This window comes from Rhinichthys klamathensis, unplaced genomic scaffold (assembly GCF_029890125.1).
Source record: "Rhinichthys klamathensis goyatoka isolate OS25496 unplaced genomic scaffold, OSU_Roscu_1.1 h1tg000213l_1, whole genome shotgun sequence".
NCBI classification, from domain to species: domain Eukaryota; kingdom Metazoa; phylum Chordata; class Actinopteri; order Cypriniformes; family Leuciscidae; genus Rhinichthys; species Rhinichthys klamathensis.
Window position 1 is genome coordinate 412,523 of NW_026606738.1, and position 18,958 is coordinate 431,480.

Sequence of the window (18,958 nt, forward strand, 5' to 3'; positions counted from 1 at the left end):
ACCATTTCCTTTTCACATCCAATATCCAACTAAAACAATTTGATATTTAGCAAACTAAACTTCTGTATGAAAACAGGTAATGGCAATAAAATAATATATAAATAACAAATAAAAATAAAATAAATATAGCCTACCCTTGCAGTATATATTTCTCAACACACACACACACACACACACAGGCCTATTGCAATCACTTGTACATCAATGGCAAGTTATATTTCTCAAACAGTTTTTCTCTCTGACACATGTCCAGCCAGGCTAAACAGGACAAGTGGAGCATGTGCAGGGAAACAATTGGGAATAAAAACAAGTTATTTTCTATAAATATTTTTGAGTCTTAATTTTCTTTTCTGACATAGCCTGGCTACTTCAGTTCTTGTTAAAACACACCAGACGTGCAAATTCTGTGCATTTTGGGCACTTTTGGGGTGAAATCATATTTATTTTGTCCATCAAAAGTATGCTTTCCCTTTGATTGAGCGCGAGCAGAATAGACTCGGATCTGAAACCCGCGCTTCACTGTTGCTCACGCGACGCTCCTGCTTGATGCTCACGCGCTGCTCCGGCTCCCGGTGTGAATGCACTCACTGATTAACATGCATGCCGAAAACAAAACAAAAAAAAACCCTGCTGCTCACGCTTGCGGTGTGAAACGGTTGTAATTCATTCACAAGGTTTCCTACATGTGTGTTCCGTGTGCACGTGTGATGCTGATGTTGCGCGATGTTAATCATGCGGCGCCCGAGTGCATTTGACCGGCATAAAATCGGCATGTCAGACTGACCGGCCGGTCGCCGATCATGGCCGATCACGTGAAAATCGGCCGATTCCGGTCACCAGCCGATCAATCGGTGCATCTCTATAAATGACATGACCAAAATTTACAATATTAATTTGGTGCCCATATAGACAAATTCCTTACATTTATGGTGCTCATTTTAAGCATGAATTACATCATATATACACTTCAGAATCTCGCCGAAAGTAGTAGGTCATCCGGGTACTTGGTCATTTGGACATACTACTTTTGTCACATACTATTTTTTTTGCCAGCTATATAGTAGGGAACTATGTGATTTCAGATGCAGCCAGTCAATTATTTTGTTGCTGAATGAATTTAAGTGAGTCATAGAATCACTGACTAAACAGATTAATTCAAAAACAGTCTTTTCACTGGTCTCTACTAAGGCTGTGTATCACAAACAATGTCACGACACTAAAGCCACGATACGATACGTATCACGATATGGATCAATTTGGAATTTAAATTTCTTTTGAGCAGAGTTTAGTAACAGTAATATCTGTTTATTGAATAACCAGCGTTATAACAGTTGTGATAACTGAAAAACTATTTAGTTTTTGTCATTAAAAAAAACGAGTTAAATTAAATGAAATAAAATTGTCACAAAAAAGCTTAAAAGAGCACAAGAATGGCTCTTCCTTCTGCTCTGCCCCAATAACTGAAATGACAATTAGAGTGTCAATTATAGTTGCTCAATGCTCAATGACTAAACAAAACTTAAAATATTTCATAAAAGCAAAAACTGTTACAACTTAAATTTAACTTAGTTTTTTTCAAACTCTTTTAAACACCTAGTATTAGAACACTCGCATAGGAACTGATGAATGTGGAAATAACACCTAGTGTTGGAATGTGCACCAAACAAAGTAATTTATTCACATTACATTTAAATTATTTTAAACAATTACATCTTCAGATTTGTATGCAGAAACAACATGGACATGCTCAGGGTTAAGAGTGAAACTCTGTGCAGAAGAGAGTGACAGCAGAACTTCTCGCTTAACTTCATCATACAACCGGGGAATTGCCGTTTCTGTTAAAAACTGACGTATTGGGTAGCGGGGCTCACTCTCGTGAAGCAATTGTCTGAAGCCTTCTCGACAACGCTGTATGGCCATAAATCCTGACATATGAAGCGCATTAATGCATTTGTAATCTTTTGAGATTGATTTCAATATTTGAATTAAATTGTAAAAAGTAGTGCGAGTACTGAATAGTTAAAAATCGCTTGAATGTTTAAACTGGTAAGACTTGGTAAATGGAAAACTTTAGTCATGATGCAATGCTGGCCCGATTGTGCAAGTGACGATTCCGTCATGTCCCGTAGTACCACCGCCTCCAGCGCTTGACGTTTGCCTTGTGGTGAGAAAAAATTGCGTCTCGCAGAAAGTTTGAAAATGACTGTGGATTAATTTACTAATACAACCTACATGCTAGGGCTGTTTTCGACTAAGGATTTTCATAGTCGAATCTGATTCGTTAGATTTTGCCGTAGTCGACTGATAGTCGAACCTTTTTTTTTTTCTTTTTTTTTTTTTTTTTTTTTTTGATAGCAGCTAGACGTTTGGTTGAATAACTGTTCGTCTGTTATAGGACAACTCGCTCTACGTTTATTTAAAGGGATAGTTCACCCAAAAATGAAAATTAAGTCATTAATTACTAGGGTTGGGTATCGGTTGGGTTTTATCCGATTCCAGTACCTACTCGGTATTTTTTAAACGGTTCCGGTGCTTAAACGGTTCTTAAATCGGTACTTAAGAAAATGAAACCGCACACACTTTATCAAAAAATAATACCCTTTAATTTACAGGGCCAAACTGGACACAATATTAACTTAAATCTTTAAACAATATAAATACAAGTAACATATGGTAATAATAAAACCAATATAAAATAAAAATTCATATTTACATAATATCAAATGAAACAATATTGTATCAAACAATGTAATAATACTGGAGATTAATAGAGATTACTAGCAGGCAGAGCTGCCAACTCTCACGCATTGACCGTCACGCAAATGACCCTTTTCACACAGAAAAATCGCGGACAAAGAGGACACTGACACCGACAGACAAGACAGAGAAGGTTACTTTTGATATGGAACAAATCCACAGCTGTCAGATTCTGTCAATATTTTTACGAGATTCACACAATAAATAACGTTTTGGCTCTTTGAAATGTGACAGATCGCTGTAGCGCGTCAGTTCAAACGGCACGTGATACAGCAGCCTACAAATCCACTGCTTCTTAGCTACGCAGCGCAGTGAACCTATGAAAGAGAACATCTCTGGTTACTGGTGTAACATATCTCTCAATAGGGAACGGGACGCTGCCAAGCTCCTCGCGCTGCCGACCAGCTTCCTTTTTCGGCAGAGAAATCTGAGGAGCAGGTGAGGCGCGCGCCAACATAATATGACGACGTAAGTGCGTCGATGCGGCGCCCGCGCCATCAGCCAATGGATTGGCTTGATTCTATATGAGATTCAGACTATCGCCAGAACGCCAGAGGGCGTTCTGACACGTAATTTTACACGTGAAATGCAGCCAAACCTTGCGAGAAAGAGCGCGCATGCGAGACAGAAGAAACTGTGCTCCAAACTGTGTAGTACGCACACGCACGGCGGAGAGGGAGAGAGCGAGAGACCTTGTGTGTGCGTGTGTGCCTAATGAAGTTAGGCACCGAAATTTTCGTTCTTATTCGGTCTGGTTACTACCGTTTACGTCGGAACCGGTTCCCTATTGGCACAGAGTTTCGGTACCCAACCCTACTCACCCTCATGTTGTTCCAACCCCGAAAGACCTTCGTTCATCTTCTGAACACAAATGAAGATATTTTTGATTACATTTGAGAGCTGGATCACTCCTCCATAGGCTTCTTAAGGGAGTGAAACTTGACATTTGAAGAAAATGTTTAAATAGTCCAAGTGACTACAGTGGCTCAACAATAAGTTTATCAAGCGACGAGAATACTTTTTGTGCGGAAAAACAAACAAAAATAACGACTTTATTCGACTATTCCTTTTCTTCCTTGTGGGCCTGAGACGAGAGTTCAAGAGATTTCCAGGACGCATGCGCGAGAACTGGGAAGAGGACATTCTTCTTCTACTACTTGTTCAGTTCTCGCGCATGCGTCGTGTAAATCTCTTGAACTCTCATCTCAGCAAGACAACTAGAAGTGAATGTGCTTTCCATTAAAGGAATCCTTAACAAAAAAAAAAACGTTGCAATGAACGTGCTTTGTTTTAAATAAATCACACACAGTAAACAAAACCTTAACAAAAAAACTTTGCAATGAACTTTGCAATTTAGACGGGCAAACTGCGTGCCGGTGCGGTGAGACGTAGCCTACATGCTCGGGCAGATTCGGCTTGAAGTCGTTCATCCTCAGATGCGGCGCTGCGTGCGCTGTTACAAAAACAGCCGTGCACAAAGCCAAGCGATATGGGGTCTTGCGCACCCAGCATTTTTTGCCGTGCGGACGCGTCGAGTATAAACAAGGCTTTACTCCATGTCAGCGCGCGCTCTGATTGGTAAAGGGGCACAGACCTCTCCCGAATCATCTCCAGCAGTAGCAGCCTCAGAACCACCACTAACTCCGCCTCCGTTTCCCTCGTAAGCTGATGTTAGTATTTAAACATTCTCTATGATAAACAATGTTTGTAAAAAATATTTTAATAGCACGGTTTTGGCGGTTCTAGAGTTCTAATGACGGTGTTCAACTATAACCGTCGGTCTCACGGTTATATAATAACCGTCACACCCCTATTGGTTACATAACACTTCCCTACTATTCGACTATGAGGTTCATAGTCGAATCAGACCTCTCCGAATCGAATCTTCAAATCCTCGACAATTAGAAGTCAGCCCTACTACATGCTAAAGTGAATCAATGTTTGCAGGAATTTCCCGCATTATAAGTGGGAGACCTGCGGGAATGATTAAAATTATGCGCAATACCCGCGCCAAAATTTGAGCCCTGAACTGGCTACTCAAAAGCACGACAGTATCGATACGCGCATCGCCAGGTGCTCATGACGATGTATCGTTGTATCGATATTCTGAGCACAGCCCTACCACCTACTGGCTTAACCATGTAACCTGCTGAAAGAATCACCCACCACTAAAACACAGGCCAACAGTCTCAGAAAGTAAATAAACAATTACACTCTTTAGCTTTGAAATTTAACCTGTTGAAGCTTTAACTTTAAGCTGATATTTTGCATGTTTGCTTTTTTTTTTTTAAGTGTAGCATGCCACAACGATTAGGAGATTAAGCAAGTTCTTAATAGTGATGCCCTTTCCCCTTTTACTTTCAAGTAATCGTGTCTCACTCTGTGTTTTCTGTTGTGATTTATTTGTGTACAGTCATCAAATAATGAAATAAATGCAAGTGTTTAATTTCCTCTCTCTTCGTTGGCAGGCTGATCTACTACTTGGACCCCTCTGTGCTTACTGGTCTGTCCTGCAGTGTCATGATCCTGTGCCTGGCTGATTACCTGGTGCCCACTCTTGCGCCCCGTGTCTTTGGTTCTAACAAATGGTGAGTGAATAGACAACAAGCCCCGCTCTTGACCACAGGCTCTCATCCCAATCTCTTCATCTACCGTAATAGCAAGGTTAATATCAAATAACATGTTTCTCTTTAGAACTCAAGTGTTTATTTCTCCATGTTATAAACGGCAAAAACTTCAGATCCCCTGAGAACACATGCAGGTATTTGCACAGCATGTATGTTCTTGCCTCTTCTGATTCCATTTTAGTCTGTCACCCCTGGCAACTTCCCTTGCTCTAGTTTAGGACCCTGGGTCTCTGGTGTCTTTGATTGACAAGTTGCAGTTGCTGCCGAGTATCCAGTGTCAGGCAGTGTTGGTTTGACTCAGCAGATCTTCACTGTGCTGATCCCGCCTTTTCTCTCTGCAGTGAGAGGTCTTGCAATGCGAGATCAGAGCCCTGGTGTTTATTTTAGTGTCTGGCAGCTTCCTGTGTCTCTAAGCTTTAAGCCTTCAATATGGTCATGTTTATGCCCAGAAATAAAATGCATTGGCCAAGCAGAAATAGAAGCAGATTTCCTCATCATTGGATGCGTGTATTACCCATAAAGAGGCGTTCTTTGAAGAATGTTTATGCCCAGAAATAAAATGCATTGGCCAAGCAGAAATAGAAGCAGATTTCCTCATCATTGGATGCGTGTATTACCCATAAAGAGGCGTTCTTTGAAGAATTAAGATATTGTTTATCATGTATGCTTTTTGAGGAGTGTTGTTTTTTTCCTGGACAGGACCACAGAACAGCAGCAGCGTTTCCATGAGATCTGTGGGAACCTTGTGAAAACTCAGCGCCGTGTGCTTGGCTGGTGGAAACGTCTGTTTGCCCTGAAGGAAGAAAAGCCAAAAATGGTACGCTCCTTTGACTTGTTGAACAACATCTTCCTTGTTTCATGTCTAAGAACTCACTAGTGACTCATAAGCATTTCACACTGTAAACTGCCATTTCACACCACTAATTTGGCTTTCACCCTGTTACCCAGCAGTGAGAACAAACAAACATGAGCCTGAGTGCATGGCTCTACCCATACATAATTAAAGAGCACTCAGTGCCGTTAGGAGAACATATTTAAGGGCACAGTCGATATTCAGTATTATTGTGTTGTGCAAATACAACAGACATTTGCACAAGCATGCATTAATAATGATTATGGAAGTCAGAAACATAAATACAAACAGAATATAATTCTTAACAAATTAACAGTTCTTGAGCATTCAAATATGTATATTTGGGGTCAGTAAGAGTTTTTCTGGGGGAAGGGATTAATACATTTTTACTTTGCTGTTTTTACTCTATATTTGTGCAAATAAGTGCGGCATTGGTGACCATAAAATATTTCTCTCAGAAACCTTAACTAAAGCTTACATTTAATATTATACAAATTTATTGATTGGATGTCAGATGTTGCTCACACAAGTTGTTTGTGCAAGTGAAAACTTTGTTGCATTTCTGTAATATTGTTTTAACTTCTTCAGAAAATAGGCTCCTTCTCAGTGTACTCCATGTAACACATTTGTTCTACTTCTCTATAGTATTTCCTCTCTGTGATCAGCAGTCTTGTGGCTGTGGCTTGGATCGGACAACAAGTGCATAACCTCTTCCTTACTTACCTGATCGGTACGTATTCTCTTTATCTGGGCTAAAAATTAAGCAAACTGCACAGATGAAATCCCGTGTTGAAAGGCTGTTGTATTACATTAGAGCAATGCTCTGTGAAACATCAGCCTGCAAACTGTAGAGAAGTCACGGCCCTTTATCAAAGCCTAGCTCATGCAAATGGTGACTAGGCTGTGCAACAAAGAGGCCATTGTATTTAGGTCATGGAAAGCCAAAGTTCCAATCCAAAAATATGCTGCCTCTTACCCTCCCTGCACACAAGATTTGTATCTATTTGTACCAATTAGGTGAAATGTTCTTGTGCACTCGCTCTTTTTTCATTTTGTTATAAAAGTGTTCCTCTTTATGAAATAAATAGTACCGTATTTTCCGCACTATAAGGCGCACTTAAAAGCCTTTAATTTTCTCAAAAAACGACAGTGCGCCTTATAATGCGGAGCGCCTTATATATGGATGGTGAACACACGTTGACCAAGACGGGGAGACAGTGCCGGGCGACTTACGCCACTATCTGCCAATGGATCGTGGATGCCTGGGCTGATATATCAGTCTCAACTGTGATCCGAGCTTTCACGAAGGCAGGAATAATCTCTTTATTCAGCCAGCTCACAATCCCGTATTTACTTTCTGTTTTCGGCCAAAGTCCACAGTAGTTGATTGTCGAGTTCGCGCGCACGCGATCAAACCTCCTCGGTGTGTTCAACATCTGATCCGGATGAACTATCCGAACTATCCATTTGAGCTGATATTCTCAGAAAACCACACAGCACCGTCATCGGCTCACAGCTGACAGTGAGTCTCCACTGTTGCTTAGTTACCAATGATCGCGCGCGCGCACTCGACAATCGCCTACTGTGGACTTCGACCGAAAACAGGAAGAAAATACGGGTATGTGAGCTGCCTGAATATACATCATTTTTATTCATATCTTTCACATTTACTGGAGTCAGATTCACCGTGTTCACTCACATGGCTGTGCACTTGTAATGACACATTAAGGTTGTTAAGAGGCTAAAAGCAGGTTTAAAACTTTTCCCGTTTAAGTCAACAGGGTGCAAACTTTAAAAAGAGGATAACACGGTGTAGGCAACACCGGTTTTTGTCGTTGTTATCTGTACTGACAGCACTCCAAATTTACAAAAAATGAGCTCAATGTTCAAATTGACCGGAGTTTTCCTTTAACGTTTGAACAACGTTACCATGGGAGTGAACGGAGTTGTCAGAAAGCTTAATAAAGTTTGATCTGACTGTTTTGTTGACATTTGTTGACATCTAGTGGATGCATAACGCAAACCCAGTCAAACGTTTGACTGCAGTATCTTATGCGCCTTATAATCCGGTGCGCCCTATATATGAAAAATGTTCTAAAATAGGTCATTCATTGAAGGTGCGCCTTATAATCCGGTGCGCCGTATAGTGCGGAAAATACGGTACTATATACAGGGGTGCACATAACTTTTTTTTTTTTTTTTTTTTTTTTCTCTTTTCTCTCAAGGGAACACCGTGAGATGCTGCTTGGTGCTCACACTTTACGCGACACACTTATCCTACAAGCTGCCTAAATGTAAACAGGCATGAAAACTCCTTACCTTTCGGCGAAATTCGCCGGTTTAAAACCAAAATGGGTCACCTACGTGATTTGTGCAGATCCAATGAGAAAAATGTTTTGTTTTTTGGGGGGGGGGATCGTGGCCGTGGCCAGGGCCAGCATTTACCCGCTATATCTCTAAACTTCGCAGCTTTAAAAAAAACAATCATCATTCCTAATGCCGATAGGTTACCTGACAGCCAATCCGAGTCAGAGTAGGGCAGAATTGTAAGCAAGCCTGAGGTAAGTTAGCTTACAATGTTAACTGTCCTGTCAGATACAGACAGTGATTTTGATGAATTTTAGATCAAAAGTGATGGTTACAATTTTGCTGGGGTATTTTCTATATGTAGCTGCTGTTGTGTTTCTAAATCATTTCTGTATTTCCTCAATGTTATAAAACGAGCGGTAATATTGCGAGCGGGCACCGTTAGCGCAGAGCGAGCAGGAACGAGTAACGTTAGTGAGTTGTCGTCGAAAAAGATGGATGAAGCAAAAAAGCTGTCGGGGACTAAAAATAGAAAAAAGATAGAGGAAATGAGATGGCATGTCAATTGATGCGAGAGCAGCTAAATGAGTGCATGGTGAAAGCCAAGGCAACAGGTTTAAAGTGTGACGTCCAGGCATGCTAATGCCATCGGGACTACCGGGAGATTCCCAGTGGGCCGACGTGCTTTTTGGGCCGATACATCTCATACTTTTTTTGTTTTGTTTTTTGTCTTAACGGCCCATAGAACTCGTACATCGATGGCCCGCCGTTTTTCCTTAAAAAAGTTCCTTTTTTACCCCTGAGCCGTTTTCATGTCTGGTAAAATAACACTATTTGTTCACTGTAGAAATTAAATAGAGGGTCATCTTTGTTAAAGTTGTATTTTTTTTTATTGTATTACCATTAATGACACAAAGTGACAGCAGCCTAATATTCCTGCTATTGTCTAACACCGAATGCATGGGCGGACCGAATTTACTGACACGCATCCGGTTTCTTCCTCAACTGTTCACTTATGACAAAACCGAGAGAATACTTGAGGAGATGGGTATTTTGACATAATTTTGTGTGTCGTTCAAGCGCAAGTAAACGAGAAAGAGAAATCAATTCGGCGTTTCAGCGCTGTCTGAAACCTCCCTTTCTCTCTCTCTCTCTCGCTCTCTCTCTCTCTCTCTCTCTCTCTCTTAATAAAAAAAAAAAGTTCACTCTTTTGGTTAAACTTAGCAGTTAATCCGCGAATCACATGCATGCCGAATCATGGGGCCTGATCCGTATGGATCAACTGCGATCCGTTGCACCCCTAATAATTAATGAACACGCTTATCATCATGATTGCTATCTTACCAGAGATGGATAAAAATCGTACTCCAGTAAGAAAACGTGTCCCTATCCCCAAAAATGCCAGAAATGTGAGTACTCAAAAGCGTTGCCTCCACGTTTTCTGCTGCACATCGTTTATTTTTACTGCACCTGTTATGTGCACCCCTGACCAGATGGGATATACAGTTCTAGTGTTGTCACGGTACCAAATTTCAGTATTCGGTACCAATACCAGTGAAAATCCACGGTTCTCGGTACCAATTTCGGTACCAAAGCTTAATTTAGATAAAATTTACATATATTAAAGTGTATATCACAGTTACAAAGATGGAAACTGTAGTATTAAAAACACTTTACAATAAGATTCTATTTGTTAGATAACATTAGGTAAAATGACCTAACAATAAACCATAGTTATATACTGTAGCAATTATTCTCCTTGGGGTTCATTTAAAAATATACTAATACATTTTTTAAATCAAAAGTTTTATCTGTTAACATTATTTAATGCACAATGAATGAAGTGAACAAACATGAACAATCAAGTGTTTGTATTAAATAACTTTCACAAACATTAATTAATGTTGTAAAAATATATTGTTCACTCAATGTGTTGATGTTAACACATTAAGTAATGTTAATGAATGGTATTTTATTGTAGTGTTACCAAACTATACAGGAGATAAAACATGTTTTATTTGACTTAACTGTAGCCTACTTTTATTTAATCCAAAACTGCCAAAAATGTCACTCTTGCCTGTCTTCAAAACTTGAGAACCCTGTAGCTGATTTCTAATGCAAGGGCTAGAAATCAATTAATTCTTTGCTGATACTTCCTCGTCATCACGGAGAGCGCAGTTAGCACCGCTTTCTCCTTCTCTCCTCAAGCGCTCGCTCTCGCGTGTCTCCGCTATGCAACCATAAACAGTGACGCGCCTGGAAAAACAAGCTCGCACGTCACTTCTAATATGAGCGCGCTTCCCGCGCGCCTACATTTGAAATTTGCACGCGCAAAAAACGTGCTATGTGAACGTGTGAACGGCCCTTTATGGCAACGTGACATTAGCCTAATTCAACATATTTCCATATGTGGCTCTTTCCTCCTTTCTTGTCAACAAGTGGATTCAGAGCCAGCGCATTAGCAGCGCCGCCGGTCGCCATGTCTCAGTGTTTTTATGAAGAGGACGCAACTCTGCACCTTTCAGACAGCGCGCATCAAGAACCGGATTAACCCGGTACTCGGTACCTAGAAAAGCTGGTACCGTAACCGTTCATTTTTTTTAGTACCGACTTGGTACCGAAGTACCGAGTTTTTTGACAACACTATACAGTTCTATACAAAACTGTATATATGTAGTATATCATATACTATTTATTAATAGTATATGAAATACTACACCGAATTCCATAATCCAGAAGATTACTTTTTCATTTTGAAATGTCTGTGGCACAGATGAGTTGTGTAGACCGCTTTAGTCCTTCACAGGGCCATCCTATAAGTGATTGTACACTCATTTTCTGTTTTGTATCAACAGTGAGTTTCCTTCTGCTTTTGCCTGGCCTCAACCAGCATGGCATCATCACCAAGTATGCTGGCATGGTGAAGAGAGAGATCAACAAACTTCTCAAGCAGAAAGAGAAGAAGAATGAGTAAAAGAAAAGGCTCAAGTAAAAAGTTAAATTCGGACAAATTTAAGAGTTTAACATGGTCCTCTCCCCCATGCTTACAGTCAAATCTCTGAAGACCAATGTGAAGCTTTTGCAGATACTGAGCTGATAGTGAAAAGTAACATCTAGTAAACAGCTTAAATTTATGCTGAAATCTCTTGAGGTTCATGTGTAATTCTTTCCGGGTTTTAGGTCTCATTTCAAATTATACGTTTGTTTGCCATCAGAAGTATTTTTTTTCCAACACTGAAATGTTCATTGTCTCGCATCTATGATTATTTGCATGTCATAGTAAATGTTAAGTCTGTGCAAAATATAAAGATCGCTTAATTTCTTCCAATCAGTGAAGCAACCACCGAACATTTACTTTAACCAATTAGATGCACAGAACGCATCATCAGAAGTCTTGAAATGTAGCCTTTTCTTCTTTGGATTGGCTTGGAAACATGCATTTCTGCACTGTTCTGAAACTTGCACTGGAAAACAGAACTGGAGTATTCGTGTAGGGGATTTTAGACCCTTACTGCTGTACTAGTGCTGTGTGGACCTCATTACTGTCCTCTAGCACTAGCCACTTCCTAATCCAACACCTGTTTCTGGGCTGTGTGTGTGTGTATATATATATATATATATGTTCATTTTTTTTCTTTGTATTTCTTTGGCTTGTTTTAAGTTTGTCTTCTCTACTTGTTCTTTTAATTGTCATTTTGTGTTTGAGTGTGTTCATCACAACAATAAACTTATTCAAAACTCATTTTGTTTCCCAGATCAGTCTTTTTGTAAACTAAAACTATTAAAATAATTTTTAGTAATTGAAGAAAAAGCTGAAGTAAAATATTAAAATTTGATGAAAAATAAACTAAAATAAGTTATTAGTTAGTACTGAAATTATAAAACTACATAAAGCTAACATAAAGGGAGAAACAAAAGTGGCAAAAGCACATACCAATTACTAAAACTTAAACCACAATGAAAATAAAAGCTAATTCAAAATCTTAATATATTCTATTGTACATAAATAAGCCCAAATATGATATAATATAAAATATAGCATTAAAATATTTACTTGCCTTCATATTGTTTTAAACCTGTTATTGTTCTCCACTGTCTCATATCAGGAAAGTTCTGATACTTTCTTGTTTATGTGAAGCTGCTTTGAAACTATTTCTATTATATAAAGTGCTATAAAAAATAAAGGTGACGACTTGACAATGACGTGTCAAATTTTGAGAATTTATTGTTGTGTTGTGACATTTTAGCTGAGAGATTCAGTACAAACGCAAAGAGTCGCAATGTGTCTCCCAGCGCCGCGCTGCCCACAGAATGCTCTCCCCAGACTGTCTTCTGGGCCGCCCATGCCCCGCTGCAGCCTTCTCCTCTCCTGTTGCCCAAAAAATAGCAATATGGCTCTTTGCATGGTCATTTATGAGAGTCACTTGCATACTGCAGTACACAAACATCATCTACTTCTGTAGAAATGTGTTTTGCCAAAAGCCCCTTTGTGTGCATATGCAGACTAAAGTACCTGTGATAATATTATGCCTGTGCCAGGAGACAGGTTGTCCGCTTGATTCATTTGTTTGATATCTGCTGGAAGTGGAGCAGTGCACTGTTTGATATGTGGTTTGGTACAGTGTGGCCTCAGTGGGGTTGGTGACCTCCTTCATCACAAAACCATCACGGTTCTGTGCCCTGATCTGTACCCCCACTCTGTGTAGGACATGATGCTGTACACATGCACGACACAGCACCCTTTTTAATAATTAGGTATTGCGCGGTTGAACAATGTGTTTTAAGCAGATTCTTAAAGCTTTTACATACTCAGTAGGTTCAATATTGCCATCTACTCTCAAGATTCACTACAAATAGACAAATACACTCTGTCTGAACACTTTAGACTTACTGGTACGATGTCCTTCGGGCCATGTATATCTCTGGAGTGTGTCTGTGCTTGTGTCACACCCATGTTACTGAGGTCACTTCTATTATGCTGAGAGGGATAACGTGAATCTCGGGGGAGAAAGACCAGTTCTTGACCGTCGCGTCCTCTCCCTGAAAAACTCTTTTAGAACAGAACTGGAACTAGTTACTGTCACCAACATTATTCATTTCAGATTAAATTTCCAGGTGGCTTTATTAGTGATGAAAAAAAAATAGTCTCATTATGTATGAACTCACACTTGTATGAATAAAACTCACTTCACGAGTTTACACATACCATAGGCCTGCATGTAATTTGGGTAGAATGGAGAGTGTGTGTATTTGGCATGCTGTCCGAGGACTCTGAGCTCGGAATTTTGCTCAAATGGCTTTAACTGGTAGGCTACTGTTGTCTCCATGGTAACCAATTAAGTACAATAATAATAATAATAAAATATTCAATTACATATGCGCTCATAGTGTGCTCTTACCTCTGCGTGTGTTGTAGAATAAACAGATTTAGTCTGATCGCCAAGAGTCAGTGTGCTTTGATGCATTGGCCGCTTGCACATTACGTACGGTGAGATGGGACTCTCTTTGATTGAACTCATCTGATGATTTTCAAAGACACCACTGCAGTTGAAGTTCTCCTCTTCAGTGATGACACGACTTGATAAAATCTGAAAAGCACGGTATGATATAGGCTAGCTGCTACTCCTCTCGGCTTTCCGCCTCTACTTTGATTCTCACATACAGATCGTTTGTTAGTCGTTGATTATTGGTCACAACGGGCGCTAAATCGCTAATAGCAACGTCCAAACAAAATAATTTTATTCTGAAACTGCATGCGTGAAAACGCATTTATGGCAGTACTTTTCTAAATATTAAGGGGTTGGGAATAATAATAAAAAGAAATAACATTCTTAAAATTCTAGGATCTAAAATACAGGAGGATAGACATCACCAATGGGTCTTTGTAAAATAGAGTGGGGTAAAATTTCGGTAACCCCACAATGTTGTGTTGTCGGATTGACCCTGCTGAATCTCTGCAGCTGTTATCAGAGCAATGTATTTTCTAGGAAATAAAATAGAGGAGGCTAGAAATCACCTGAGTGAAATTGGGTAACATTAAATCCATTCTGTGTGAAATAAAGGGAAGCAAGTTTCCAGTAACCTTTAAATGTTGTGTTGTTGGATTTGGTGACCAAATTATGAGATCCATCAGACCCAAATTATTTCTAAAATAACAGAGAGCGGTTTAGACGTCACCAAGTACATTTAAGCAGAGTTACAAACAGTATGTCCCAAAAAATAAATATTTTTAAAAAAATCTGGATAAAAACGTATTATTACAATGGTAATAATAACAACACCGCTCACAGCTGACTCTCCCGCCACACTGATGATAACTCTGATACTATACTTATCACATTCTACATCAACTTTGAAAAACAGCAGATAAAATGCTTTGCTATGATTATTTCCAACCCACACATTTTGCTGTGTTCAAAAGTATTGTGCTATTTTATGTGAGCATAAGTATTGATGTTTCCTGTTTGTATTAATTGATCACACATACTTTTGACAAAACTTTTATATATAATGTACAATCAGCACACAAACATTAGTGGCCTTGCTTAAAGAGACCGTTGGATTCAATAAACAAATTTAGAATAAAAAATTATTTAAAAAATAAAAAGATCCCATGATCAAAATTCCAGAAAAGCTAAAATGGCCATATTTCCTTTTATATATTCACTCACAGTACAAGTCATTGAGCTCATTGGACACAATATTCTTTTAAACAGAACATGAATTGGGTGTGCTTTGAGAACACTGCTTTGATAGATTATTAGACCTTTAGCTGAGGTGGAACTGCTTCCGCATTGAGTGTAAGTGTAGGCTACGGCTTCTCTCCAGTGTGAATAAATGTGTGTTTACTAACATTATCTTTACATTCTGAATCGTTTTCCACACTGAGAGCAAAAGAAACAAAATGTCCTTTGTGTGGGAATCTCTTTCCACATTGAGGGCAGGTGAAAGGTCTCTCTCCAGTGTGAGTTCTCATGTGAACATTTAGGTTTCCTTTTCGCGCAAATGTCTTTCCACATTGAGGACACATGTGAGGGTTTTCTTCAGTGTCAATTATCATATGTTCATTAAGTCGTCTTTTACGCGTGTAACTCTTTCCACACTGAGGGCAGGTAAAACGCTCTAGTGACATTAAGCAGCTCTTTGGTGTGCAGTTGTTCATGTGTTTTCAGGATTCCTGATTGCGTGAAACCTTTTCCACAATATGAGCCGTTCTCCAGTATGGATTCTTTTGTGTTTTATCAGATAGTCAGCTCTACTAAAGGCTATTCCACACTCACAGCACACATGAGTTTTTACTTCTGGTGCCTTTTAAAATAGTTCACTCTGGAGACAGTCCTCACACATGGATCAACTATCTTATGTTCAGTGAGGGTGCTTTTATGTGTTAAAGCTTTTCCACAAGTGTTTCCACTTGTGTGAGGCCCTTTGACTTCTGCTTTTTGGGTGCTGCTTTGTAAGAAATAATTTTCAGTTTGGGAGCAACTCAGTGATTTTTTTCTATTTATGGCATCATTAGCTTCCTGATGCTGATGTTTCTCCTCAACTTCATCCAGATCTCGACTTTCCTCTTTCTCTTCCATCAGGCCTGAAATGACAACATTAAAATGATGAAAATCATTTGGGATATTTATAAATAAATAATAGGAAATAAAACTGAACCCCAGAAGAGGTTATGATGATTTGGATGCATTTTGAAGTCATTTACTTTCTTTATCTTTTTTCTTCTTCTTCTAATAACAACAGACGCTGAATCTGGTGCGCTGACTGAAGCTTAGGTATTACAAAAAAATGAATAAAGAAAAAGAATGGACACCAACCTGTTTGTTTCTCATTTTTTTTATTCTGCAGGTTCTAGATCCCACATTACCTCATTCTGCTTTTTGACAAAAATCATCTTTACAGTAACATGGCACACAATTGAGATATGTACAGCTCCCCTCCAGTCGCAAGACACTCTTCTTTTCTTTCGTTTAACAGTGGCACGCAAACTTAAATAGCGCGTTACCTCCACCTAACTGTTAGCATGGACCAGACACGCTATACATTTCATTCTATTGTTTTTATTACAGAACATTAAGCATTTACAAACACCATGAGTAATTAAAATATACATATGTGTAACATGCCAAGAGTATGAGTAGGCCTAATCATACTTTGTACATACATTACATTGATTTATATTTAGCTTCGTAAAAAAAGAAACACCAAAAGAATAAAAAAAATAAGTTGTCAGGGGAATAAAATGAAACAGACACATTAAAATTGTGTTTGTTTCGGTTTTTGGTTTCTTACATGCTTTAGAATCTCACTATAATGCATAGTATATTCATAGTATATTCTTTTCAATACAGTTGGGTCTTTTAATTTGATTGGTTGAATCACCACAATGGATGATATATACTTTTGACCAGGAATAAAATTCATTAAAAAAAATAAAAATAAAAGACCTCCAGGTAGCTATATAAGCTTGGCCTTTTTAAGTATAGACATATTATAAAAACTGTACAGTCAGTGTTTCAGACCCCTCGGACTATCTTGGTTTTATTTATGTCCCTTAAAGTCGGCATGAAACCGAAGTTGTGATAGTCTTTACTTCCCTAATGTAATGTATATCCCAGTGAAACGGCTTCTCAAACAGGAAAAAATGTAGGACCGGTCTTGATTTTGTCCACCCGGAATTGATTGGATGGTTGTGGTTTGCTATTGGTTGATTTCATGTGAGTGACAGGTTGATCCCGTCCTCACGCCAGTAAACACATCATCAGAGAAGCTCCACAATAAGTTATTTTGATTAAAAAAATAAATAATTTATAATAAATACTGCAATATACCATAAAATAACAATAATTGTCCATTTTGATTTCATGGTGACTTTACATTTTCTTTGATAAACGACTTTTGAATGCACAAACATTCTGCTTCCATTTACATTTGACTGAATGACAGATTATTTACCACTAAAGGTTCTATCACTTTTTTGATTTTAGCAGAACAAGAATTGGGTGTGCTCTGAGAACACTGCTTTTCTCTGTGATAGCTTAGACCTTTAGCTGAAGTGAAACTGCTTCCACATTGAGCGCAAGTGTACGGCTTCTCTCCAGTGTGCAGTCGTACATGTTCTCTCAGGTTTGCTTTCTTACTGAAAGTCTTTCCACAATATGAGCATGTGTACGGTCCCTCTCCCGTATGGACTTTTGTGTTTTATCAAATAGTCGGCTCTAGTAAAGGCTCTCCCGCACTCTGAGTCTGAGCACACATGGGTTTTCACACTCTCATGTTTTTTTCTGGTGCGCTTTGAAATACGGATGCCATAAAAACCCTTTCCCACAAACAGAACAGACATAGGGTTTCTCGTTTTGATGAATTTTCAGGTGTCTCTTTAGGTATGACTCCAAAACAAACCTTTAATTGCAGTACTCACAGGTAAACTCACCTTCTTCAGAGTGAGAGTGGCGCATGTGAATTTTCAGACAGCTTGCCCATGCAAAACCCTTTCCACACTGGTGGCATTTGAAAGGCTTCTCTTCTGTGTGAATTCTCATGTGATACGTTACGTCTCGTTTACTCATGAAGCGCTTTCCACACTGAGGGCAGGTGAAAGGTCTCTCTCCGGTGTGTATTTGTGTGTGTTCCTTAAGATGCCCATTATTTACAAAACTCTTTTCTGCACTGAAGGCACGTGTAAAGACTCTCTCCAGTGTGGATTTTTATGTGGTCAGTGGTCATTAAGGCTCCTTTTATAACTGAAACTCTTTCCACACTGAGAGCAGGTGAAGGGCTTGCCTCCATTGTGATTCAGTAAGTGACTCTTAAAGTGTTCGCTACGCCTGTAACTCTTGCCACACTGAGGACAGACGAAAGGCTTCTCCTCATTGTGAATTAGTATGTGATCATTGAGGTTTCTTCTGCGTGAGAATCTCCTTCCACACTGAGGGCATGAGAATGGCTTGTCTCCTATGGAGCCAGATCAGACTCATTAATAATTCACGCAAAAAATACGATTCACACATGCGTAGACAATTTCACATGCGTGAAACCTAATTCACGTACACACAAAAAAAAAATCACGTGCGTGAAAAAAAAACATATTCACAAAAAGCAATTCACATGCACAAAATAAAATTATATATTCATAAAATACATTTCACAAATGCAAAACACAATTCGTAGATATACAACTGTGCACAAAAACCTTTGAATCTTTAAAATGTACGAGTGTGTCCTTGAATTTGAATGTGCAAATCGTCATTCACGTACGAATCGCCTTGGATGTGTGTGTGTGTATTTTTTAAACTTTCCTGGCAGCGCTTACTCGTAAAACAGAGCAGTCGTACTCTTCAGCCAATCAGATTTAAGCTCATCAATCGACCAATCAGTATCACGTGAGGGCGGGCCTATCTGTATGTTACGT

At 39.1% G+C, this 18,958-nt stretch overlaps 1 protein-coding gene across 1 annotated transcript in view; it reads left to right on the top strand.

Annotated features, from left to right (window-relative positions):
* Nucleotides 1–12,286, top strand: part of arl6ip1 (ADP-ribosylation factor-like 6 interacting protein 1) — a 38,015-nt gene extending 25,729 nt beyond the window's left edge. Inside the window, exons 3-6 of the mRNA XM_056264026.1 lie at nt 5,226–5,345; nt 6,084–6,201; nt 6,883–6,967; nt 11,400–12,286. Coding sequence (XP_056120001.1) covers nt 5,226–5,345; nt 6,084–6,201; nt 6,883–6,967; nt 11,400–11,518 — 442 coding nt within the window. The 3' untranslated portion in view covers nt 11,519–12,286. The remainder of the gene's footprint in view (nt 1–5,225; nt 5,346–6,083; nt 6,202–6,882; nt 6,968–11,399) is intronic.
* The last annotated feature ends 6,672 nt before the right edge of the window (nt 12,287–18,958 follow it).